The 26,419-nt window shown below is 47.0% G+C and overlaps 1 protein-coding gene across 1 annotated transcript in view; it reads right to left on the minus strand.

Moving 5' to 3' along the window:
- Window positions 1–25,899, minus strand: part of col13a1 (collagen, type XIII, alpha 1) — a 140,568-nt gene extending 114,669 nt beyond the window's left edge. Inside the window, exons 1-5 of the mRNA XM_072491402.1 lie at window positions 25,879–25,899; window positions 25,192–25,227; window positions 19,765–19,791; window positions 8,141–8,191; window positions 126–161 (exon numbers count right to left, since the gene is read on the minus strand). Of these exons, the coding sequence (XP_072347503.1) occupies window positions 126–161; window positions 8,141–8,191; window positions 19,765–19,791; window positions 25,192–25,212 (135 nt within the window). The 5' untranslated portion in view covers window positions 25,213–25,227; window positions 25,879–25,899. The remainder of the gene's footprint in view (window positions 1–125; window positions 162–8,140; window positions 8,192–19,764; window positions 19,792–25,191; window positions 25,228–25,878) is intronic.
- Window positions 25,900–26,419: the final 520 nt, after the last annotated feature.

Consider the following 26,419-nt stretch of genomic DNA (forward strand, 5'->3'; position numbering starts at 1 on the left):
GGATGTTGGTCGATTGTATGCGGGAAAAAACAAAGTAATCTGGTTATCTGAGCAAGCTGTTAAAATATTACTGAATGAGTAACAAAAGAGATTCCAAGGGAAAAGTCTCGCAAGCATCAACACACCGGATATCCTGGGAACCCTCTTGCTCCTGGCTGACCCTGGATCGAAGAACAAAAACACAAGCGGGGAAAAAATGATTAATCCACTTCCTCACCTTGTACCTGGTTCTATATCACAGCACAGAGCAAGGGCTTTTTCTTACGAGTTACGATTTCTCTTCTCAAGCAAGGTTTTCTAAACGATTAGCGAATCTGCACAACTTACTTATCTTAAAACACAAGCAAAAATTATTTTTGAGAAAGGGACCTGATACATGTACAGCAACAGAAAGGTGAGGAAGTTATGTCAGGGTTCCACAATGGAGATATTTTCACCATTGTACACACTTTTGTCATCAAAAACACTCCTCACCATCACTGCATTCATTACACGTTTCTGAATGTAAACTCATTTCTTCAGATTTTTCCAGTAAGCTTTCCTAGGCCAACAAGGGAGGTAGTTCATATAATGAAACATTCAGTACACTGGCAATAGCATTATTTCACTCTTGGAATGAAAACAGAAAGTGAGAGAAAAACTCAGCACTTTGCATTTTTATTCCTGATTTCCAGCATCTGCAATATTTTCCTTCTATTGAAGCTTCACTCTTGTTGATTGCTTCAGGGTCTAGATGAAGCATTTCATTGAGGAGGGAAAGAGAACAAGGAAATACGGAAGTTACAAATCACTTGGAATCATAACTTCCGCCAGCTCAGGAAGAGATGACGACCCAATTTCTAGACTGCCCCCATCCCGGCCCCCGGACCGGACCCCCCTCCCCCTCTCCCCCCCCTCCCCCCTTCCCCTTCCCCCCTCCCTCTCCCACCCCTCCCTCCCCCCAAGCCCCAACTCGCCAATCAGGGGGTCAACGAGCCTCTGGCACCCCACCTCATAAGGGCAGGGTACATGGGCCCGATCCCTGGCATGGGCATGATGCCACCTGGGCCCTTGCCAGCCTGGAAGTGCCACCTGGGCACCCTGCCAGGGTGTCAGGCTGCCAGTGCTCAGGTGCATCAGAAGTGCCAGGTTATCACCCTGCCCAAAGTCCGACCACCCAGAGGTCCCCAATTACCTGGGAGAACCCACACAAGCGTTGGCACGCCTGGTCCGCATTTGTGGAGACCAGTGCCGCTGGGGGTCTCCGAGGCGAGGGTGTTAGGTCCCAGGTGTTGGGTAGATCACGGCACAGACATACTCAAGTGAGGCAAACTTCTCACTTGAAGATGCAACTCTGGGTCCTGACCTCAATGGGCAGGACCCAGGTCGGGAAGCCCGAGGCGTGACAAGGTCGGTAAATCTCGCAACCGGCTGCTCGGGAAAGTTACCGTCCTTGTCTTGTCCCGGGTCAGGCGCGACGTGGCTGATAGATTGCTTCCACTCTTTCAGCCACTGAAGCCTGGAGTAACTGCAGTAACATTATTCACATTAAAGTTTATAAATAATGGAAGTTTTGATTTTTTCCCAACAACAACTTGCATCTGTATAGCTCCTTTACTGCAGTGAAACATCTGCAGCCACTTCACGTGAGAATGATCAAGTAAAATTTGACTTAGAGCCGCAGGAGGAGGTATTAGAACAAATGACCATACACCTGGTCAAGAGTCTAGTTTTAAGAAGCATCTTATAGAGACAGAGCATCTTAATGAGCCTCTTATTGAACATCTTGCAGAGTCAGAGAAATTTTGGAAAGGAATTCAAGAGCTTAGGCAGTTGAAGGTGTGGCTGCCAATGGTGGAGCCATTAAAACAAGGCTGCGAGTGGAGGCCAGAATTGGAGGAGTGCAAAGATTTGAGGGTTGTAGGGCTGGGGGAGATTGCAGAGAGGGAGGGGTTGTTCATTCAGCGAATATACCTGGTAAGGGAAGAAGCTGGAGCCAGCCTGTTTTCAACACAGATTTAATTAAAAAACTCAATACATCATAACTGCAAACTACTTTTCCTTTCCACATAACTTCCCCCCCCTCCCACCCTCGATTCTTGTATATGTGCCCTAACATTTCGCCAATTAGTATCATCTGCTCTTAATAACAACGAGACCATGCACTCAATTGCCAGAGCATTAATAGGGGCAAGGTCCTGGAAGGGTTTGAAAATGAGGATGGAGGCATTGCCAGACTAAGTAACTGTAGGTCAGCGATCACAGTGGGTGATGGATGATTGGAACTAGCGTAAGTTCGGATATGGAGAGCAGAGTTTTAGAAAAGCTCAGGTTTGCAGAGGGTATTTTAAGGCAATAAAGAGTTGCATAATAGATGGTAAATCATGGGCTTTCGCTCAAACTTCTGACTTCCACTCCTTTTGTTTTCTAAATTTAAGAGTACCCAATTATTATTTTGAAATGAAATGAAAATCGCTTATTGTCACAAGTAGGCTTCAAATGAAGTTACTGTGAAAAGCCCCTAGTTGCCACATTCCGGCACCTGTTCGGGGAGGCTGTTACAGGAAATGAACCGTGCTGCTGGCCAGCCTCGGTCTGCTTTCAAAGCCAGCGATTTAGCCCTGTGCTAAACAGCCCCTAAACAGCCCCTATTTTCAATTAAGGGGCAACTTAGCGTGGCCAATCCACCTACCCTGCACATCTTTGGGTTGTGGGGGTGAGACCCACGCAGACACGGGGAGAACGTGCAAACTCCACACGGACAGGGACCCGGGATCGAACTCGGTGCCGTGAGGCAGCAGTGCTAACCACTGAGTCACCGTGCTGCCCCCGACTTCCACTCCTGCCATGCAAGGATCCACAAAGGCATAGTGGAGTACAACATCTCAACCTGTGCTGTGGCACACATTATAAGCCCTTCAGTAGTTCAAAAGAAATGAAGTACATTCGTGAAGCAGACAGAAGCTCTGCTCTTCTCAAAGTTTTTGAAAAATTAAACAACAAGGTATCTTTTGGGGCAGCACGGTGGCGCAGTGGTAGCACTGCAGTCTCACGGCGCCGAGATCCCGGCTCTGGGTCACTGTCCGTGTGGAGTTTGCACATTCTCCCAGTGTCTGCGTGGGTTTCGCCCCCACAACCCAAAGATGTGCAGGGTAGGTGGATTGCCCACGCTAAATTGCCCCTTAATTGGAAAGATGAATTGGGTACTCTAAATTTATATTTTAAAAAAACAAGGTATCTTTTGTAAGAGCAACGGAGAATTGCTGAGTAGGTCGAAACAAAAACTTACTTTATTTTCCAATTATTATTATTTACAGTTCTAGTAGTTCCCTACTGGGTCTTCCCTAGTCGGTGCCTAACTGGCCGATTCTATTCATACAAAGCCAAGTATTGTTAAGGGTCCCCTGCCCCCTTATCGGGGGAGCTCTTATTCTGCAAGATCCATGGGGTAGTTAATCAGCCCTACCCCGTAAGATCCGTGCGGGTTAAAACAGTATCATACCGAGAACTCTCATCCAAGTGACCATAAATCTGCAAGCTTCGACACGCCAGACTGGCAAACCCTTCACTGCGGGAAAGCATCTCAACGCAGTTCAGTCTAGGGCTGTGCCTGAAATGTGTTCTTCAGTCTGCAGCACTAATATTAGAAATAGAAGCACTGGCTGATTTTTCCCACCAAACGCAGGGTGTGAATTCTACCGCCCTGTCATCATTGCAGCTGACCACACGTTAACCCAGCAGCCCAGAGAAATCAACCCTCAAGCTGCGCTGGTCTGAGCCAGCTGAATAATCGGGGCAGATTTATCTCCCTTTACTGTTCAAAAGATACCCATGTGAAATCAGCTGTAGATTGTCATGTCTCTGCGTAATTACATTAAATTGCAGTTTCTCTATCCACATTTACTGCCATAGTTACAACATTATAATCCCAGCATAATGCCAGGATTCTGTGAAATCTAATCTTTCTGAAGTAGCACGTTTACCACAATTTTTCAAATTACCAACAAGAGATTGAGCATAAATTAGGTTTAATCTTCGCATTTGAAGGATGTGATTGGATTAATGAATCACCCCCATTTCAACTACTTTTGCAGACACTTCAAATAATCATGGAAGATTCAAAAATTAGTGGCTTTTCAAAATGTGTGACGAGCACGTTCTTCGAGCAATGATTTCTGCAGACGTCTGGTTCACTGGGCAGCCATCTCTCTCCAGCCACACCATGATCTCTGAGGACAATCTTTAAATTCATTGTAATTAAGGTGACTGGAGAAAGGCAGCTCCCTTTGAAGACGGGGAGGGCCTGTTACTTGTTTGTTATTTGTCAAATGCTAAATGTAAGGACGAGTAACTGGGTTTCAAGCTGTTCCTCATTAGCAACGGTTTATCACACTGCTTGATGGCTAACTGCAAAACCAGATGGTCGAACTATGTTGTCACATTTCTGTAACCCTGACGGAAGCCCAACGAGAGTCAAAAACGCCACAAATAAATCAATTCTTTCTGGTATTTTCAAACCGGAAATAACATATCAAAGAACTGAAATCCTTTCCTCTCATCTGTAAAAGGAAGATGCCTTTCCTGGCAGAGTGACATGTCCACTCTCAGCAACTCCTTTAAAGGCACGGCAATATTCACCATGCTCTTTGGATTTAAGGAAACCCAAGTACAGATTGAATATAGCCAGACTTTTAATTATCTGCTGGATCATTAAGGTGGCGATGCATTTAGTCACAAATAATTTGTTCATCACAAGATGTACTCATTCGCACAGACAATTTGAGTATTGCTGAAAAAAAAGTATTGTCAAAGCTTTTTGTCTTGCACTCATCGCGACACTTCATTACCAGTATAAGTGGAAAACAACAATTTACACTGTAGGTGAAGAGAGTGCTTATTGGTTGGCAAGCGGGCTCTGATTGGTGTTGCCTTGGAGAATGCACGATTTAACTGCCAAACATTGTTTGAAATTTAATCCTGGCAGCTTTACCCTGGTTGGTCAAGGCATTGCCCAGGCAAATTATTTTTAAAAGATTATTCATTGACGGGATGTGGGCATCTTTGGCTAGACCATCTCTAGTTGCGATCAGAAGGTGGTGGTAAGCTGCCTTCTTGAGCCGCTGCTGTCCCAGAGGTGGAGGTATACCCACAGAGCTGTTAGGGAGGGAATTCCTGGGTTTTGACCCACCAAGTCGGGCACGGCGAGGCCGAGGAGCCTCGCGGGTGGCCTTCACGAGAATCCCGATGCACGAGATGCCTCGCGAGATTCATTCAAACCTCGCGAGACGTCACAATATGGATCTCGCCCTTACAGGACAAGATCCAGATCAGCCATATGGCTCATTTAAATATGCTTGGGCAGTATTCTCTTGGAGCCTGGGAACTAATGGGCTTGCACCCGAAGCGATGCCGTTAAATCTTGAGAGTCACTGCCAGAGTGCCAGGGACAGTGCCATGGTGCCAGGCTGGAAGGGATAGTGCCAGGGTGCCAGGCCGGCAGGGAGAGTGCCAGCGTTCCAGGGGCTGTGCCATGGTGCCAGGCCAGAAGGGATAGTGCCAGGGTGCCAGGCCGGCAGGGAGAGTGCCAGCGTTCCAGGGGCTGTGCCATGGTGCCAGGCCAGAAGGGATAGTGCCAGGGTGCCAGGCCGGCAGGGACAGTGCCAGCGTTCCAGGGACAGTGCCATGGTGCCAGACCGGAAGGGATAGTGCCAGGGTGCCAGGCCGGCAGGGACGTTCCAGCGTTCCAGGGACAGTGCCATGGTGCCAGGCCAGAAGAGATAGTGCCAGGGTGCCAGGCCAGCAGGGAGAGTGCCAGCGTTCCAGGGGCAGTGCTATGGTGCCAGGCTGGAAGGGAGAGTGCCAGGGTGCCAGGCTGGCAGGGACAGTGTCAGCGTTCCAGGGACAGTGCCATGGTGCCAGGTCGGAAGGGATAGTGCCAGGGTGCCAGGCTGGCAGGGAGAGTGCCAGCATTCCAGGGGCAGTGCCAGGGTGCAAGGCTGGCAAGGACAGTGCCAAGATGCCCGGGTGCCAGGGATCAGGCTTGGAGCTGCCCTGCCCACAAGTGGTGGGGCGAGAGGGAGGGCTCAAAGACCCCCTAAGAGGTAGGTTTGGGCAGTGGTGGGTCAAGAGATCAGGGCAGTATGTAAAAATGGTGCCCCGATCTCTTCCTGCACCGATGAGCTGGTCTCGCCAGCAGGAATGGCTGTTCACAGAATGGGGTGCCATTTTGAACGGCAGTCGCGATCACCATCACCCCACCCCCACTTTATCAACTCCCCCTTCAACCCCTAACTTTGCCGAGGCCCCTGGGAACCCCCGCCCCCTCCAATTGGCAAGGACCCCTGGGCTCAAAACCTGGAAGTGCCAACATGGTAGTCTGGCAATGCGGCACTGCAAGGTGCCACCCTGCGGGAACCTCCCCATGTGCCGTTACACCTGGTCCATGTTTGTGTGAGCCAGTACTAAATGGTGCACTGACAAGATCTCCCAGGGGCTGCCGTTGAGACCAGTACTTAAATGAGCCAGCGAGGGTGAGTTCCACATCGCCCCAGGTGGAGAGAATCGGGTGACTCATGATCGGTCTACGTGGAGCCTGATTTGGGGCTTCCGTTATGGCCAGATCTGCGCCAGCGCAACGGGAGTCGCTGAATCTCGCCCAGTGAAAATTCTTCCCAGCAACAACTGGCATTTATATAGCACCCACTGATGTAGTAAAACATCCCGAGGGGATTCAAGCAAAATTATCAAACGAAATGTGACACGGAACCACAGAAGAAGTTTTTAAGGCAAAGACCAAGGAGACAGGTTTAAGGAGCATCTTGGGAGAGGAGAGAAGAGTATGTTGGAGGAAAGGTTTAAGAGCTCAGCAGCTGAAGGCAAGGCTGCCAACAATGGAGTGATTAAAATCAGAGATACACAAGAGGCCTGAAATGGGAGAGACGAGGGAGTTCAGACAGATAGAGGGATAGAGGAGATTACAGAGATAGGGAAGGTGGAACCATGGAATGATTCGCAGTCCAGAAATGGATAATTTGGCCCAACTCATCCGCGCTGCTGTTAATGTTCCACCTCAGCTACCTCCCAGCTTTCTTCAATTAATCCGATCAACACATCCTTCTATTAATTTCTCCCGCATGCATTCACCTCGCTTCATCTCAAATGCATCTATAAAATTTACCTCGACTTCCCCATTCTCACCACTCTCAGGGTAAGGAGGTTTTTCCTGACTTTCCCATTGGATTTATTTGTGGCCATCTCGTATTTATGGCCTGTAGTTATGGTCATCCCCACGAGTGGAAACATCCTCTCTATGCCATCCCTATCAAACCATCGAGAGTCGTTGGCAAGGCTGGTATCTATCCTTTATTGCCCGTGAGAAGGTGGTGGTGAGTCACCTTCTATAACCGCTGCAGTTCATGTGGTGTCGATACACCCAGGGAACTGTTTGGGAGGACATTCCAGCATTTTGACCCAGTTCCTTTAAGGAATTCATAGCAAAAAATAATTAAGGAATGTTAGAGTCAATTATATCTTGATGTCTCTGGCATGCCAATTAGGCATAGAATCTTGACAGAGCTGAAAGCGGCCATTCGAAGAGCATTCTACCAATGTCCACTCCCCCATTCACCCTATCCTATCCCCCCTATAACCCCACCTAACCAGCGTATCCCAGGATATTAAGGGGCAATTTAGCATGGCCAATCCACTTAACCTGCACATCTTTGGACTGTGGGGGGAAACCGGAGCACCCGGGGGAAACCCACGCAGACATAGGGAGAACGTGCAGACTCCACACGGACAGTCACCCCGAGGCCGGAATTGAACCCGGGTCCCTGGTGCGGTGAGGCAGCAGTGCTAACCTCTGTGCCACCCTGCGGCCCTGAATTATATTGAAATCTTTCACACTGCACAAATTACAGAGTAAAATGATCCTTCCTCAAATAAACTATGTTACGGCCACTGAAAAAGTAAAAGAAAACAAAATACACGACAGCAGCAGCAATGAGAGACTCTTAAACCGAGAAAGCAATGGCTATGGTGACATTCCTGCGACGTAACAGTCAGCAGCTGCACTGGTAGATACTCCACTATTTCCTGTACGAACACATCACACCCGAGCATAACGGGAAACAAGCAATCAATAATAAATGAGAGGACTCACAGGAGGGCCACGAGGTCCAATGATTGAGATGCCAGGATCCCCTGGAGCTCCCTGCAGTAGAAGGGGAAAGACAATCAGAAAAGAAGCACCCATTCAAATCTGCACAAAGGCTTTTTGTGAATCTCATCTTGTATATACTATCTCCTGACAGAAACATCTCTGCGATGCTTGGATTCATCAGTGACTGGTCTAAGCCAAGAATCTGATTAAATCGGCTACATGCCCTAAAGAGTTATGGTTTGTTGACTCTCTGCAGAGGTTTGAATGTCAATACTGCTCCAAATGGAAGCATCTTCATGGAGCATTAACGTAGCTCCGCACTCTGCTCTGTATGACATTTACTCTAGTAGGCAACTCATCATACCCGCCATCCTTCATAATCGGCTCTCAAGGAACAAAATGGTGTATTTTCCTGAAAATAGATATAGCTCAAGTGCTTTTTGATTTGTTACAATCCAAGATATATTAGACATTTGACTGCCTTTCACAATCTTAGAACATGTTTTTAAACCTTGCTTTGCCTGCCTTTCCCATGTTGATTGCTCATGAAGAGAGTTAGCTGGTAATTTATGGTTGGGCGTGTGGCTATGTTGTTCTATGACCACTTGTAAAGTGCATGTTAGAGCACCTAGTTCCAGCGACCTTTTATCACCATGCTCTTTCACCGATTTCCTGTCTTGCAAGGCATGCAAACCACCCATTACATACACACTTTCTTCCCATTTCTCCACCTAGAATTTTACAGCATAAAAGGGGGCCATTCAGCCTGTACTGCCTGTGATAGCTCTTTGAAAGAGCATTTGAATCATCGGGTGCCATGGAAACTGATATAATGTTGGGTGTGGTGATGTCTCAATGATCATGAAACATGCATGTTTAAACATGACTGTTTATTGGTAATCTTTACTGGCATGCATGGTGCTGTCTCCAGGCAGGTTGTCTCTAGACTGTTCTCCCAGAGTCTATTCCCATGTGACTCTATATATCATACCATGGGCACGGTATTCTCCAATCCCATGTTAACCCTTTCTTAGCTGAGCACCTTAATATTACAATAGTATGCACACAATATAACAACAGAATCCATCAAAGCCTCTTGCTGTCTTCAGCTGGCCACAGTTACATGGGCACGCCCAGCAGCTTTGTAGCAATTCGAGGTTCATACCCAATTTCCTCCACCTTGCTAGCCTGGAGATACTAAGATGAATGTTATCACTTGTACTTCTATCAGCGACCTCTGTAACTGAATGAATATGACTCAGCACGGGCCCGACTGAGACCTGGGGCGAAATTCTCCCGCAACGGCGCGATGTCCGCCGACTGGCGCCCAAAACGGCGCCAATCAGACGGGCATCGCGCCGCCCCAAAGGTGCGGAATGCTCCGCATCTTTGGGGCCCGAGCCCCAACATTGAGGGGCTAGGCCGGCGGCAGAGGAATTTCTGCCCCGCCAGCTGGCGCGGAAATGACATCCCCGGGTGGCGCATGCGCGGGAGCGTCAGCGGCCGCTGACTGTTTCCCACGCATGCGCAGTGGAGGGAGTCTCTTCCGCCTCCGCCATGGTGGAGACCGTGGTGGAGGCGGAGGGGAAAGAGTGCCCCCACGGCACAGGCCCGCCCGTGGATCGGTGGGCCCCGATTGCGGGCCAGGCCACCGTGGGGGCACCCCCCGGGGCCAGATTGCCCCGCGCCCCCCCCAGGACCCCGGAGCCCGCCCGCGCCGCCTTGTCCCACCGTTCAAAAGGTGGTTTAATCCACGCCGGCGGGACAGGCAATTTATCAGCGGGACTTCGGACCATCCGGGCCGGAGAATCGAGCGGGGGGGGGCCCGGCAACTGGCGCGGCCCGATTCCCGCCCCGCCGAATATCCGGTGCCGGAGACTTCGGCAACCGGCGGGGGCGGGATTCACGGCAGCCCCCGGCGATTCTCCGACCCGGCGGGGGGTCGGAGAATGACGCCTCTGGTGTGTCCTGCTGCGTGTTATATTACGTAATGAATCTCAACCATTCGAACATCTTGTAAACTAAGATTTACATTTTGGTTGAAACCTCAAGAACATCACAAATCCATCAAACCAAATATGTGCTACAGGACCATATACACAGGACAAATGTTTTTTTAAATTTGTTCAGGGGACATCGGCATCTCAGGCTGATTCAGCAGTTATTGTCCTTCCCTAATTGCCCTTGGACTGAGTGGATGGCTGGGCTATTTTCAGAGGGCATTTAAGAGTCAATCACATTGTTGTAGGTCTGGAATCGCATACAATCCTCACCTCTAGGTTCCTTAATCATAGAATCATAGAATTTACAGTGCAGAAGGAGGCCATTTGGCCCATCGAGTCTGCACCGGCTCTTGGAAAGAGCACCCTACCCAAGCCCATACCCCCCACCCTATCCCCATAACCCAGTAACCCCACCCCAACGGCAATTTTGGACACTAAGGGGCAATTTTTTAGCATGGCCAATCCACCTAACCCGCACATCTTTGGACTGTGGGAGGAAACCGGAGCACCCGGAGGAAACCCACGCAGACACGGGGAGAACGTGCAGACTCCGCACAGACAGTGACCCGAGCCGGGAATCGAACCTGGGACCCTGGAGCTGTGAAGCAATTGTGCTAACCACTATGCTACCGTGCTGCTTTAAGGAAAGCAACGGAACAGAACTATCCATAGTTAGGTTTTGTTGGCCAATGGTTACAATTTCCTCATCCCAAAACCAGGTTTGAATAAGCTTGTATAATCATGTGTTATAACTCCGTGTTCACTTGGCCGGTCCGAAGGTAGTGGGTTATCGTTGATATTTGCTTACAAAGTCAGTTGCAGCTATCAGTTTGCACTGGAGCATGTTTTACTCAGTAATATCAATCTGAAGGTTAGGACAGCCTTAATCCATCATGATCTACTTCTCACTTAATTGGAGCGAACCCGGACTGGGGTCACCATCCGACCCTCCAGCATCATTTCTACAAACAACCAGACCCTGGGTTGCCTGTCTGGAATATTTCAGGACTGGTGAAATTGCTCAGATCTGAGAATCATTTGTTATGTTTTACATAAATGAATCCTTTAAAACGTGGAGCTCAAATGACTTCGTAGGGGTTGAGAATTGAGCTTCATTCGTTCATAAGTGTCTATCCCTGAATCGTGGCTGAAACACCGTTTTAATATATTGGGTTTTTATTCTTTTTCAGCCAGTTCTTTCAAAAATAAATTTGAGCACTTAATTTTTTTTTTCCAATAAAGGGGCAATTTAGTGCGGCCAATCCACCTACCCTGAACATCTTTGGGCTGTGGGGGTGAAACCCACGCAGACACGGGGAGAATGTGCAAACTCCACACGGACAGTGACCCAGAGCGGGGATCGAACCCGGGACCTCAGCGCCGTAGTCCCAGTGCTAACCACTGCGCCACGTGCCACCCTTTCAGCCAGTTTTAATGCTGTCGGTAACAGTCAGACAATTACGGCAGTGCTTTTTAAAGGATTCATCATCCCTTATTTCTGGGACTGTTTAAAATAACTGATATTACATATCAGGAAACAATGGGCGGGATTCCCCCGCAAATGGTGGGGCAGCCCATACCGGCAGCAAGGGCAGCGTGAACCACTCCGGCGTCAGGCTGCCCAGAAGTTGCGGAATCCTCCGCACTTCCAGGGGCTAGGCCGGCGCTGGAGGGGTTGGCGCCGCGCCAACCACCCCGAAGGGCCGCCGCCGGCTGGCGCAAGTTGGCACATGCGCGGGACTGCCAGCGTGTTTCCTGCGCATGCGCAGGGGGTTTCTTCTCCGCGCCGGCCATGGCGGAGCTTTACAGAGGCCGGCGCGGAGGGAAAGAGTGCCAGGCTACCGTGGGGGATTCCCCCGCCCCCCTCCCCCCCCACCGAGGACCCCGCTAGACGGCCGACAAGCCCAGTCCCGCCGGGATGGACCATGTCCATTTCACGCCGGCGGGACTGGCTGAAAACGGGCGGCCGCTCGGCCCATCGGGGCCCGGAGAATTGCCGGGCGGGCCACTGCCAACGGCCCCTGACTGGCGCGGCGCGATCCCCGCCCGAAAACCAGCGCCAGAGAATTCGGCAATTGGCGTCGGAGCGGCGGGGCAGGATTCACGCCCCCCCCCCCCCCCCCCCGCCCCGGCGATTCGCCGACCCGGCGAGGGGTCGGAGAATCCTGCCCACTGTGATCCTATTTCAGTATAGTTACAACTCTTGGTACAAATCCTGGATAACATCTTGCTACGATTTCAACATGAAGCAAACAAACCCAATCTCAGTTGCAGCGCACTTATTTGCTGCTGCTGGCACTATTTTAGAAAACATTTTTTTCACGATGCAAGTTTTGGGAGAGAAGCGACATTATGGATTCAAGCATCATCAGCTGCGAGAGATCGAACGTGTTACCACCAGTTCCTGCACTAAACTGTAGGCTGAAGGAATAAAAGAAAATACCAACATCAAAAAATTTATCTTTAAAGTTCTAGGATTATGCAACATATGAAATATAGATATCTACAGATTTCTTCTCATTTTCCTCAGTTTTATCACGGCTCTGGTTTCAGGTATTGTTTTCAATCCCTGAATTTACGTTGCATGGTTACCGGTCGGTGTTACAGTCTGCATTGTGAAAAGTTTGCACAATGTGATAATTTCTTCAGTAACCACTGATTAGCGAAGAAAAGCCCAGTTTCTGAATGAATTGTACACCATAACAGCTCCTGCACGGTACCATTTGTGACCAACATTTTTGGATTTCCAGTGCATAAATAATCATTCATCATACAACTAATAATCTTTTTGCCAGGTGTGCTTCAAAGAAAGCCAATTTTCTGGTCACATTGCATTTCCGCACAACGATGATCTCATTTTCAAGCCTGGTTCTTGAAGGGATTTGCCTTTCACCAGGATATTTGCTGAAGTATGAATCAAACTAGCCACAGAAAATGACAAGTCTGCAGCCTGTTATAATTCAAGCTTGAACTGATGCCAATGTGGTTTACTTCAAACCCAATCCCTACACTGCATTAGCCATTGCTTGCAGACAACGTTTGTGTTCGCTTCGCTTAATTACCATTGGGCCAGGTAGGCTGCCTTATCCTGAACACATGTTCTAATTGGGTGGAACCAATCAAAGCTGATAGTCGAGACTTGACTAGGCTTGACTAAATTTAGAATAGGATTCATGCCAAGATTTGGACAAGTTTGGAAGGGCAAAATAATATACACAGTCTTTGAGAGCACCTATCCTCCCAAGATTTTCAAATCAGACGAGTATTCACCTTGTGACGGGATATGTCATTCATTCCTCCACCCACTCGACACAATTTCCAAACCAAATCAGACACAATGGTCAAATACAAATCTTCTCATTCCCAGCCAACAATTAAAATATTTATTGACCCCTTACATTCAATTGACAAATATTCCCAAGGCTTTGCTGTTTGCAAGTGGGATCTCATGGACAGTGGGCAGTGGTTGGGATTCCCTTAACCCACAACACACACCTTTTGCCCACAAAACTGGGGCTATTGTGGTTCTTGGGATCAAACCAACGCCAATTATCTTCTTCAAGATAAGTTACAATTGTAATTTATTTTGTTCACATTTGCTCCATGTTTTAGTTGATGTTGCTAGAATAACTCTTTTTCTGGCGTCATTTAAAGTATCAAAGCAGGTACTGATGGGGTTGAAAGTCTGTTGGATTCAGGTAATGAGATTTGGAGTGGCCAATAAATGGAGCACGAACAATATCTTCCCTTCGCCTTTCACTATACTGGGAACTGTGCTTTTGGAATTTAGTATACCTCCATGGACAGATCAAAGAACTATCTTGTTCATCTCTCATTCCTAAGAGTGGCTGCCATGGAGATGCACCAAATGCTGGACAATGTGGCTAACATTTGGACTAGAGCAGGTCTCTCCATGCAGAGGAACGTTAGCACAATGGGAGGATTTGTGTCACTGTGTCCTTCCAATCGAATACCCAAAACATTTGCCAAGTCAGTCAGCCTGCAATTTCTATTAATTTATTAGATGTGGGCGTCACTGACTGGGGCAGCTTTTGTTGCCCATCTCTAATTGCCCTTGAACTGAGTGGCGTGCTGGTGACAATTTAGAGGGCAGTTAAGAGTCAACTACGTGTAGGCCAGACCAAGTAACGATGGCAGATTTTCTTCCCTAAATGCACTCAAGTATAAGGTTAGTGACAAACGCTTTGCTCATGAAGTATCGCAACTCACAAGTGCAAAGCAAGGACGATCTCCAACACGAGAGAATCTAACCATCTCCCCTTGATATTCAATGGCATTACCATTGCTGAATCCCCCACTATCAACTTCTGGGGGTTACCACTGATCAGAAACTGAACTGGACTAGCCATATAAATACTGTGGCTGCACGAGCAGTTCAGAGGTTAGGAATCCTGTAGCGAGTAACTCATCTCCTGACTCCCCAAAGCCTGTCCACCATCTACAAGGCACAAGTCAGGAGTGTAATGGAATACTCTCCACTTGCCTGGATGAGTTCAGCTCCAACAACACTCAAGAAGGTCAACACCATTCAAGACAAAACAGTCCATTTGATTGCTCCCCATTAACCATCTTCAACATCCACTCTCTTCACGACCGACACACAGTGACAACCATGTGTACCATCTACAAGATGCACTGCAGTGACTCACCAAGGCTCCTTTGACAGCACCTTCCAAACCCACAACCACTACCACCTACCAGGACAAGGGGAGCAGATGCCTGGGATCACCACCACGTTCTCCACCACATCACTCACCATCCTGACTTGGAAATATATCGCCATTTGTTCATTGTCGCTAGGTCTCCTGGAACTCCCTCCCTAACAGCACATAATTCCCTCCCTAACAGCACAGTAGGTATACCTACATCACAAAAAGGCAGCTCACCACCACCTTCTCAAGGGCAATTAGGGATGGACAATAAGTTCTGGCCTGGCCAGAGTAGCCCACATTCTGTCTGTGGGTTGCTATATTCAACAGCTGCCTTGCCTGCTGCATGTTCTGGATGCCATCCACATAGGAGGCAGTGATCATAGGCTTGCATAAATGGAAAGGATTTGAACTTTAGTTAATGTTCAGGTGGTAAATGACCAGAGGAATTATTATGTATGCTCATTTTTCAAGCAGCAGCCATGGTGTCTTTAAAAGGCCGCAGACCAACATGTGTACATTATTTGAAAGTTAAGAAAAATTACAGAAATGGCTCATTAGACCCCTCCTTGCAACTTCTACCGAGCTTCTAATGGGTTGGGTTGGGACATGTGGAATAAGACCATCCTCATGTGGTGAATATCCTGCAGCGAGACCACCAGCCATTTAGTAACAAAGGAAAAGTCCAACCCACAAATCATTGCTGGACCATTGGGAATAATTAGTCAGTGCTTCAGTCTTCCCCTTTAACAATGAGCTACAGTCTTTTAAGATTGTTTACTGTTCAAATTATTTCCTCCCCAACCAAATGTATTATCCAGCAAGCTCTCTGGGCAAATGTTTCACTTACCTGGAATATCTTTTCAAATGACAGTGTATCCACTTTTCTCATTAGAACGGAGAAGGATGAGGGGCGACTTGATAGAAGTTTATAAGATGATCAGGGGAATAGATAGACAGTCAGAGACTTTTTCCCCAGGTGGAACAAAGCATTACAAGAGGACATAAATTTAAGGTGAATGGTGGAAGATATAGGGGGGATGTCAGAGGTAGGTTCTTTACCCAGAGAGTAGTGGGGGCATGGAATGCATTGCCTGTGGAAGTAGTTGAGTCGGAAACATTAGGGACCTTCAAGTAGCTATTGGATAGGTACATGGATTACGGAAGAATGATATAGTGTAGATTAATTTGTTCTTAAGGGCAGCACGGTAGCATTGTGGATAGCACAATTGCTTCACAGTTCCAGGGTCCCAGGTTCGATTCCGGCTTGGGTCACTGTCTGTGCGGAGTCTGCACGTTCTCCCCGTGTCTGCGTGGGTTTCCTCCGGGTGCTCCGGTTTCCTCCCACAGTCCAAAGATGTGCAGGTTAGGTGGATTGGCCATGATAAATTGCCCTTAGTGTCCAAAATTGCCCTTAGTGTTGGGTGGAGGTGTTGACCTTGGGTAGGGTGCTCTTTCCAAGAGCCGGTGCAGACTCACTGGGCCGAATGGCCTCCCTCTGCACTGTAAATTCAATGATAATCTATGATTAATCTAGGACAAAGGTTCGGCACAACATCGTGGGCCGAAGGGCCTGTTCTGTGCTGTATTTTACTATGTTCTATGTTCTAGAAGCAGGAGGAGGCCATTCGACCCTTCAGGTCTCTTCCACCATTCATTAGGATCATGGCTGATCATCAAACTCAGTAGACTTTCCCCCCCATATCCTTTCATCCTCTTTGTCCTACGTTCTATATTAACTGCTTCTTGAAAATATACAGGGTGTGATCCAACAGCCACGCCCAAAAAACAGCTCGCCCCACAAACGGGGACCAGACAGGACGGCACGGTGGAGGTCTCCCGGAGGATCGGAGGACCCCAGCTGCATTCCCTTTGGGCAGGGTGGTTCCCTGGCATTCCTGGTGTCACCTGGGCACCCTTGCAGTTCCAGCCGGGCAGTTTTTAATGCGAGTGGTGTTGAATAGCCATGTGTTTCCCGACGCTGCGTGCGTGGAAACACGCAGCTAAACGCGCTCGCTAAGGGACTTTGTTCCCATATAGTTGAACCGCGCGGCCACAATATTTTGGCCTCAACTGCTTCCTGTGGTAACAAATTCCACAGGCCGACCACTCTCTGGGTGAAGAAATGTCTCCTCAACTCTGTCCTAAATGGTCTACCCCGTATCCGCAGACTGTGACAGAATGTGTTTCCCATCAAAACACTCAGAATTGCTTTGATTTCAACACAAATAGAATTCAAGGAGGACGATGGCCGCAATTTTTCGGCCATTGCGATTCATTTTTCCACCGGCAACGCAGCCCTGCCCATGGATTTCCCGGCGGCATGGGGTGGTTACAACGGGAAATCCCATTGAAAACCGACAGAATCCCGTCACCTGCCAACGGCGCGCGGCCGAATAGCACGTGGCTGGCGGCCTGGAGCATCCCGCCCGCCCCAGTGTATCCACTGGTTCCAGCAAAGTGTACAGAGAGCTCGGCTCAGCATTTTCATTCTCTGCGGGGGATTTGGGTGTTAAATTAGCCTTTCACTCTGCTGGCGGATTAGCTCCATCTCCAACAGACGCAGATATTTTCAAAAAGAATTCGAGTTGTCTGATGACAAGTTGTAGGGAAGCCATTTCAGATTGAAACAAAGTATTTGGAAACAGAAAGAAACGAGTGACAGTGCAGCCAAAGGTGATTGGACCTGTGGGGAACTTGAAGGAACAGCAAATAATTCAAATGAGAAAAGCTCATTGTCCCACTCGATGAATTATGCCACACTTGGAGTATAGTGTTCAATTCTGGTCGCCACACTACCAGAAGGATGTGGAGGCTTTAGAGAGGGTGCAGAAGAGATTTACCAGAATGTTGCCTGGTATGGAGGGCATAAGCTATGAGGAGCGATTGAATAAACTCGGTTTGTTCTCACTGTAACGAAGGAGGTTGAGGGGCGATCTGATAGAGGTATACAAAATTATGAGGGACATAGACAGAGTGGATAGTCAGAGGCTTTTCCCCAGGGTAGAGGGGTCAATTACTAGGGGGCATAGGTTTAAGGTAAGAGGGGCAAGGTTTAGAGTAGATGTACGAGGCAAGTTTTTTACACAGAGGGTAGTGGGTACCTGGAACTCGCTACCGGAGGAGGTAGTGGAAGCAGGGACGATAGGGACATTTAAGGGGCATCTTGACAAATATATGAATAGGATGGGAATAGAAGGATACGGACCCAGGAAGTGTAGAAGATTGTAGTTTAGTCGGGCAGTATGGTCAGCACGGGCTTGGAGGGCCGAAGGGCCTGTTCCTGTGCTGTACATTTCTTTGTTCTTTGACAGAAAGGATATTAAGGTGTAGCGGTTGTACTACTTCCCTACAAAAGGAACCCAGATTTTGGAGAAGTTCACAAAGTGAAATCATTCAAAATAGAGGAGCACGTCACTGGGAAGACAGAACAGAGCATTTAGCATCTCTTGCTTGATGGAAAAATAAAAACCAACAGATGAGACATAAAATCCAGGTATAACAGGCACTGCAACAATTCGCCAAGATTCAATCAACAGCCATTGACTCTGTCTACACCTCCGGCTGCCTTGGGAAAGTAGACAGCATAATCAAAGACCCCTCCCACCCGGGTTATTCTCTCTTCCAACAGGCAGAACATACAAAAGTCTGAGAACACGCACCAACAGGTTCAAAAATAGATACTTCACCGCTGTTGTTGGATTCCTGAAAAACCCTCTTATGGACTGAATTGTGCTCTTCGCACATCTTCTCTGAGTACTACTACAATCCGTGGGCGAAATTCTCCTACCCGCCCCGCCACATTTCTGCCCCGACCGGCCGGCGGGAGTCTCCGTAACACCGGCCGGTCAATGGGGTTTCCCATTGTGGGGCAGCCCCACGCCGTCGGGAAACCCCCGGGCGCCGGCAAAACGGAGACTCCCGCCGGCGGAGAATGACGCCCCGTATTCTTCGCCCGATGTCTATGTATTTACATTGTGTATTTATGCATGTCTTATGTTTTTCATGTGTGCAACCATCTGTCTGGACTGTACGCAGAACAATACTTTTCACTGTACCTCGGTACACGTGACAATAAATCAAACCAATTAAATCAATCCTTCCAAGCCCACGACCTCTACCACATAGAAGGCAAAGGCATTAGACTGATGGAAACACCAGCGCCTGCAAGTTCCTTTCCAAGTCACTCACCACCAATACTTGGAAATAACTTGCCGTTCCTTCACTGTCGCTGGGTCAAAATCCTGGAACTCCCTTCTTAGGAGCACCTACCCCACACAGAGTGCAGGGGTTCAGGAAGGAAGCTCACAACCACCTTCTCATGGGATAGGCAATAAAAACTGGCCTGGTCACCAATATCTACATGCCATGAACAGATAAATAAAAAGACAGAACCAGAGGGTCAGTGCAGACTCGATGGGCCAGATGGCCTCCTTCTGCACTGTTGGGACAGAGTGGATGTGAGGTAGCATTAAGCCACAACTTTGGTGGAATACCATTGGTGGCAAGATGCTGTTTAAAGTTTGGCTGTGATGGAGACAGTGTGACAATTCCAAACTGGACCTCAAGGGAAACCCACAGAATAAAATGGCCAAAAGAAAAATGTATTTCCTTTCACGTTTATCTAACTTAAATATTGAAGAGAATGAAATGTAAAAAGCTTCCAATCATTGATTTACGAAAGGATAATTACAAAAACCTGCTGCTTGAGGGGATATAAAATTTAGTTTGATATTTACTCCAGAACTGTATCCTAATTAAACATTTCTCTGTTTTTCCACATCCACTGGAGTTAAAGCACAGCTTGACACTGGAATTTTGAGATCAGCTGGAGTGAAGTGTCTGTTCTACCCTAATAAACAATCACTCAAACAAGGAAGCGTTGAGACGTCCTGTTAACATACTGCCAGAAATGGAAATTAAGGACAGGCTTCCCTTTTCTATGACTCACCTCTTCACCTGGCTCCCCCTTTAGACCCTGGGCAGTCACAGCAAGCACAGCATGCAGAAGGAGAGACACAAATAGAGGATTAGTATTAGACCAAATAAAAGACAACATGTACTTATCAGTACCTCTCTAAAGCTTTCTACTTAAAGATTTATGCAGCCAAAATGTGTCTGCATTGGAGCACACTGCAACAAACATCAAGCAAACGGCACAGCAACAGGTTACACCCATCGGAATCATTCATTCTGGACAATAGTAAAACAACCTCTATTAATACAGCTCCTGTAAGGTATGAAGAAAAACCCAGGCACCTCACAGAGGCAGAGCTAAGAATAAAACTGCAACAAGTAATGGGCTTCCCTGTGAGACAACGAGCTCTTGTGTTTGCTCCCACACAGGCCCTAATTTTGGGTTATGTCATCGAATGGGAAGCACCAAAGGTAATTCCATAGACATCCTAAGCCCGGGTTCCCCAATTCCTGGGGCATCTCGCAATAATTGATCATTGGTGAGGGCCCAGGCAGCAGGTGGTCGATAAGACGGGGTTCAGTTTGTGCCAACATTATCTTGATTATTCAGGGTGTAATCCTACCATGCTTAAAGCAAAGTTGTGAACATGTATCTTTCCATAAACGTTTACTCCTTTTTTTTTTGGGGGGGGGGGGGGGAGGTTATGCACATTCAAACGTGTGGCTACAGGAATAAGACATTTTTCTTCTTTAGATCCAATCTCAGGATCATGCACTGGTCGATCAGGCATTGGGGTTCCTTACTGACCTCAAAAATACATCTCAACCACAAACATTTCAGGGTCTTTCTCCACACAAGAGCCTCAATACTTGGAATTGATTTGTGTGGAATGAAGAGTGGAGGTGCAAACCATGGAATTATAGATATGGAAATGGGGAGAGGGCATTTCCAAACATTTCAGAGCAGTCAAATGGGTCTCTTCATTTTTAATTATCTTGCGATTTTACAGCAGCTCCCCATCCAATTCTGACCAATTATTTGCTCACCTTCTATCTCCTTATTTGCACAGGAGTCATGCTTTGTTGGGGAACATTCCTCTGAAGCACCTTGAGACATTTTAGGATGTCAAAGTTGCTCTAATAGTATAGGTTGTTGCTGTAGATGTGCAAAGATTTGGTGACTTACCCCAATCCTTCACCTTTTCAGGTCTGATTATAGGACTAGAATTCACGTGAAATCTTTCAGAATCTGGTAAATTTAAACCTGCTCACAACTTTGCATTTACATGTTAATACTAATAAACAATACAGCCAGCAAGTAAAATATAACAAATGTCATACAAATTCAAAATTAATCATGCTTGTAAAAGCACAGTTATCACATTATAAATTGGAGAGGGTTGCAAAACGCAGCCTCAGCTTCGTGCAGCAAACAAAATACAGCAAATGCGGAGAATCCGAAATAAAACAGGGCATGCTGGAAATATTCAGCAGGTCAGGCAGCATCTATGGAGACTGAGACTGAGTAAATAGGCACAATTCAGCCGTCTCAATTAAAGTCCGCGGAACGGCACGTTTGGGGGAGGGGGGGGGGGTTCTCGGTAGTCGCAGCGCCGAGAAACATCTCCTCACATATTGGGGCACAGTGGTTAGCACTGCTGCCTCACAGCGCCAGAGACCCGGGTTCAATTCTGACCTTGGGTCACCGTCTGTGTGGAGTTTGCACATTCTCCCCGTGTGTGCGTGGGTTTCCTCCGGTGCTCCGGTTTCCTCTCACAGTCCAAAGATGTGGAGGTTAGGTGGATTGGCCATGCTAAATTGCCCCTTAGTTTCCAAAAGATTAGGTGAGGTTACTGGGTTGCAGGCTGGGGTAGGGGTGCTCTTTCAAAGGGTCGGTATAGACGCGATGGGCCGAATTGCCTCCTTCTGCACTGTAGGGATTCTGAGGCTGCCCGATCTCTCCCCTCCCTCTGACTCCAGACCCCCCACCCCCATTCTCTTGACCCCCCTGTCACTCCCCCCACAACCTTGGGGATGCCCTTGGAACCCCCCCCCCCCTCCCCCCACCTCTACCTGGCAAGGCCTGCGCTGTTCTAACCCCTGGCAGTGTCAACTTAGCACCTGAACACTCTGGCACTGCTAGCCTGGCACCTTGGCAATGTCCCTGGCACTGTGTCAATGCCAGGATGGAAGTGCCAGGTTGCCCAGGTGGCACAGCCAGTGCCAACCTGCCCTGCCCCCAAAATCCCAGAGGTCTGCAATGGCCTGGGAGAACCCCTCTCGTCCCCCCTCTCCGAGTGCCATTACGATTGGTGCCTGGCGAAGTCTCCCAGGTGCGGCCGATGAGTCCCGGGGGGGGGGGGGGGGGGGTGAACCCGGTATCCGGGTACTCAAATGACAAATTTTGTTAATTTAAAAATTCGGATCTGGATCTCGCCCCGCCGGGCAGAGCGAGTCAGGTGACTTGCGTGAGGTTTCGTGCCTGGCGTGGAGTCCAATTTGGGGCAGGTGCGTGATTCACCCGTTGTATCCGGATCCGCGCTGAGGTCGCTGAATCACGCCCACGTTTCGGGTCGATGATATTTCATTAAAACATAAAGCTCAAGGTGAAAAATTATCCATCCGAGATGTCATCACTGACGCGATTCAGCAACCCTGTTGCATCCCGCACAGTACCTGGTGCAACAGGTGAGTGGCGCGAGAGCCCCAAATCTGGCTCTGCAACGGCCCTGTCGCGAATCGCCCAACTCTCTCCGCCCAGCTAATTTAAATAGCCGGACACTGGATTCACCCGGCGCCCTCGAGGAGCCAACGGTCACGCCGGCAAGACCTCACCATCCCGTCGTTTAGTACTGGTGAGCCAGGAGTGAACCAGGACTGACCCCGGGGGGAATGACTCCCAGGGTACTAGACAACCCCAGGCAATTGGGGACAGAGCCAAGTGATATCCTTTTTTATTTTATACTAAACATCTAATTAGATCCATGAAGCTAAACCAAAACCAAAGGCATTTGGCAGATTGCAGAGGACAGCAGATCGTTTGGAAAAAGAGCTGGAGTGAATATTCGATCCTGTAAGAGGCCTGACCATCTCACACTGCAACCCTGTTTCTATTTCACTCTCTGCCCCATGGATATCGGACAGCCCCAATCAATTTGCAAAAGCGTTGGTTGTAGCACTGGTGAACTAGATGGAATTTTACCAAATAAAAAGAGAAACCTCAGCATAATTAGCACAAACCTTTGGGGTAATTTTGTCGAGTGGCTTTGCAGGTCATTAGCTGCCTCTTATCCGTCCTGATTGATATTCAATTCTGTTAATGTCAACTGAATAAAATATCCAGCCAGGCGCTCAATGCTGATACCACCCAAGGTAAATTCCTTCCCCATAATCTTTAGTAAGTCACTTGTGCAGTTATTCTTCATCCACATGGTAATTGGTCTTAACTCTTTAAACTATTCAAATACCTGAAAATATAACATTTGACGCATATTTGTCCTCTAAAGTATGTTACTCTAGATTGCCTGCAACTGTGTTTCTGATTTGGGAGTTTGACAGGGCAGTGTGATGATTAAGTCGTTGTTTTACTTTAATAGGATAAGACCTCTGTGAGCCAATGTGTGATAAGTGCATTTACAGGAGGCAAACAAATCAATGATTTTCGAGTCATGTCCAGTTGAGGTCCATCCACAAAAACTGGGCTTTCAAAAAGAAACATCTGTGCCACGAATGGCAGGAGGTTTCGCTGCGAGCACTTCCTCGTCCTAATAGAGTGATCCAAAACAAGTAGGACCAAGGAAACTTCCAAAGTGATTGTTCTAAAAATAGTATAATTACTAGAGAAACTTGTTGCCTTTTGCAAGAATGCCTGCAACAGTGTTTGTCGTCTCCAGCGTCACAGCCACTGACCGAGATATGGTGGTGACAGGCTAACTTTAAAAACCTAATTGATCCCCCCTGGAATTTCCCCATTTAATGAGCTGCGGCCCACACACAGCTCAAACTCGTTTCCTTTTAAAGCGACAGGGGAGTTTGGAGTGGGTTTGTTTATTTCTGCGAAAAACCAAAGCTTTGTGATAAATGTGCTTATGAAATAAAGTTTTCCAAGTACCTTTGCTTACATACATACAATATGATAATGAATCATGCCAGATACATGGCAATCGGGTTAGCCTACAGCATTCCCACAGCAATGGGCCACCTTTTCAAAGAGGCTGTTCAGTATTAGAGGACAGCGAAGATATCCATAATATTATCTCCAGTGACCCTGCCCTTTGCTCTTTGACCTTTCTGTAATGTTAGTCAGAGTAATAGATAAAATTACACACTTTTACAAATGCATTTTACCCCTTGAATATAGAAATGAATATTGAAAATATTTTATACGCCTTTAGTTCTAAGAAGGAATAAAAATATGGAGAGCCCTCTGGACTCGGGACAATAACTCGGATTCTGTCTCCACAGATGCGGGCAGCCCTGCTAAGTTTTTTACGGCATTTTCTGCTTTTATTTATTATAAAATCAATGGGATGCACAAGAGATTTCTTGGTGACATTCAGGAAGTTCACAGATCCCAAAGACTTCATTGCTTACAAATATTAAACTATAAAGTCCCCGCAAATGAATTCTATTCTACTGCCCGTGTTTTCCAAATTAGCTGCAATTCCAGCGAATGCGTTTATAGCGTTTTGCTAAGGGGAATAATGTTCACCAAACAGCCCATTTAACTGACCCATGCTTTAAAGGCAGGAGGTGCAATTCAGGACAGGTAGCGTTTCTCAAAATCAATTGCAAATCAGAATTGCCGAGCATCACAGCAAGAAAACCTTGCACATTTCACAGAAACCCAATCCAGACAAGAAGCTCACTTAAAGCCAACATTACATTCATCTCAAAATGCATAGAAGCCGATACATTTCAGTTTGTAACTCTGGCGGAATTGGTCATATAACAAATTGTAAGCTGGAGCCAGCGGAAAGTGCAAAACTCTCTTGGAAAAAGGTGCAGTTAAGTGCCGCACTGTCAAATAAATGGTTTAAGGCTGCATTATCTGGGAATCTGAAATTAATTTTTTTTTAAAAAGCTGCACAATGTCACTTTAACAAAAAACATGCATCTCCGCGAGCCAGATGTTGTTCTGACCTTTGATAAATGTTTATACAATGATCCTTCAGGGAGAACATGACACTTCTAAAAATGGTGCAACTTTTTCCAAAGGTTACAGACACAAACTAATTCTGCGTGTGTGTTAATACGGATAAAATATTGCAATTCAACTCAATTTTAGTTGTGTTGTGTCCAGGAAAGGTGTAGGGAAGGATATTGCAGCTTTAAGATTATTTTCTTTGACAGATCGTGAATGAACAGCTGAAATGATCATTTATTGTGCCTCCGAAGCAACACAAGGCATCAGGTTTATGTAACCACAAGGCTAAAATTAGATGCAATAAGTTGAACTTACCCTTCTCCCTGGTAGGCCCATAGATCCTTTGTTTCCCTAATAATCAATGTACAGTCAGAGCTGCAAAGGAAGAGTTTTTTGCGATTTCACCCAAAAAGATGACCAGCCGCACATCGAGCAAAGTTGTCTGCCCCCAAATCAGAGCAAGCTTTCCAGAATTTAATGCTCGTTTACCAAAGCATGAAGGCTTCCTGTTAGATGCTGCTATTTTAGAGCTTTACACACCAAACTACCAGACTGCTAGGCCAAGAGTTAACTCTCAGGGGAAAAAAAGCTCTTATCCCAAAACAAAGCTGAAATTATGATCACTGGATGCTGAAACCACACCACCAGTTAGATAAATTTCCAAACACAGCCCGAAAACAAATGTAGCAAGAGCCAGGGTAATACTTTGGGGGAGCAGTGTTGCTGGAATGGTTGATTAGAATGACAAAAGGCGACGTCTATTAGGTCGGTTTTAAGATCTGGGAAATCAACCTTTGAGATAGTTCACCCGAAGAAAGGCTTTTTAATTTTCTGTTTTGTTAAAAGCAAAAATGGAGTAAATGAATTAATTAATGAGATCAAGTGGGAGTGGATAGAAAGTTAATAAAGAGGCAAGCTGCAGGGAATGGGAGGAAGAAAACGCAAAGGAGGGCAAACACAGGACAGGACAGGAGAGGAGAGCAGTGCAGTTAGAGTAATTACCGGAAAACCATCTCTTCCTGGAGGACCCTGAAAAGAACAAAAATCAGTAGCAAGGAGGAAAGAAATGAACATATCACATACATAGCACCAAAGACAAAAGGAATAAAGCTAAGTTCATTACGCTTCTGTTTAAGAAAGTAAAGTATACACTAAGATGCATTACTCTAGGTGTTTATTTGTCAAGTAATTTAGAATTATATTAAATGTAAATTCCACAAGAACTAAGGAAAAGTTATGACGATACTGCAAAGATTTAGCAGAAACAAGTTAATATCTACAGTGCAATACACTATGTGTTACCGACAGAAACAGTTTTTTTTTTACCCAATCTGCTCCAACAGGCAATTGTACTTACAGATGGTCCTGTGAACATAAGAACAGAGAGGGGAAAATCTGTTACACTGCTGCAATGTTCTTTATGGAATTAATACAAGTTTTCTCCCAGATTTAATTCACTTTTTCATGAACAAATTGCATGTCTTAAAAATGAATAAACTTCCAGTTCAAACAGATGATTGTGCAGAGTGAAGTGTTTGTGTTT

The sequence above is a fragment of the Scyliorhinus torazame genome, chromosome 28 (assembly GCF_047496885.1).
Source record: "Scyliorhinus torazame isolate Kashiwa2021f chromosome 28, sScyTor2.1, whole genome shotgun sequence".
Classification (NCBI taxonomy): Eukaryota; Metazoa; Chordata; class Chondrichthyes; order Carcharhiniformes; family Scyliorhinidae; genus Scyliorhinus; species Scyliorhinus torazame.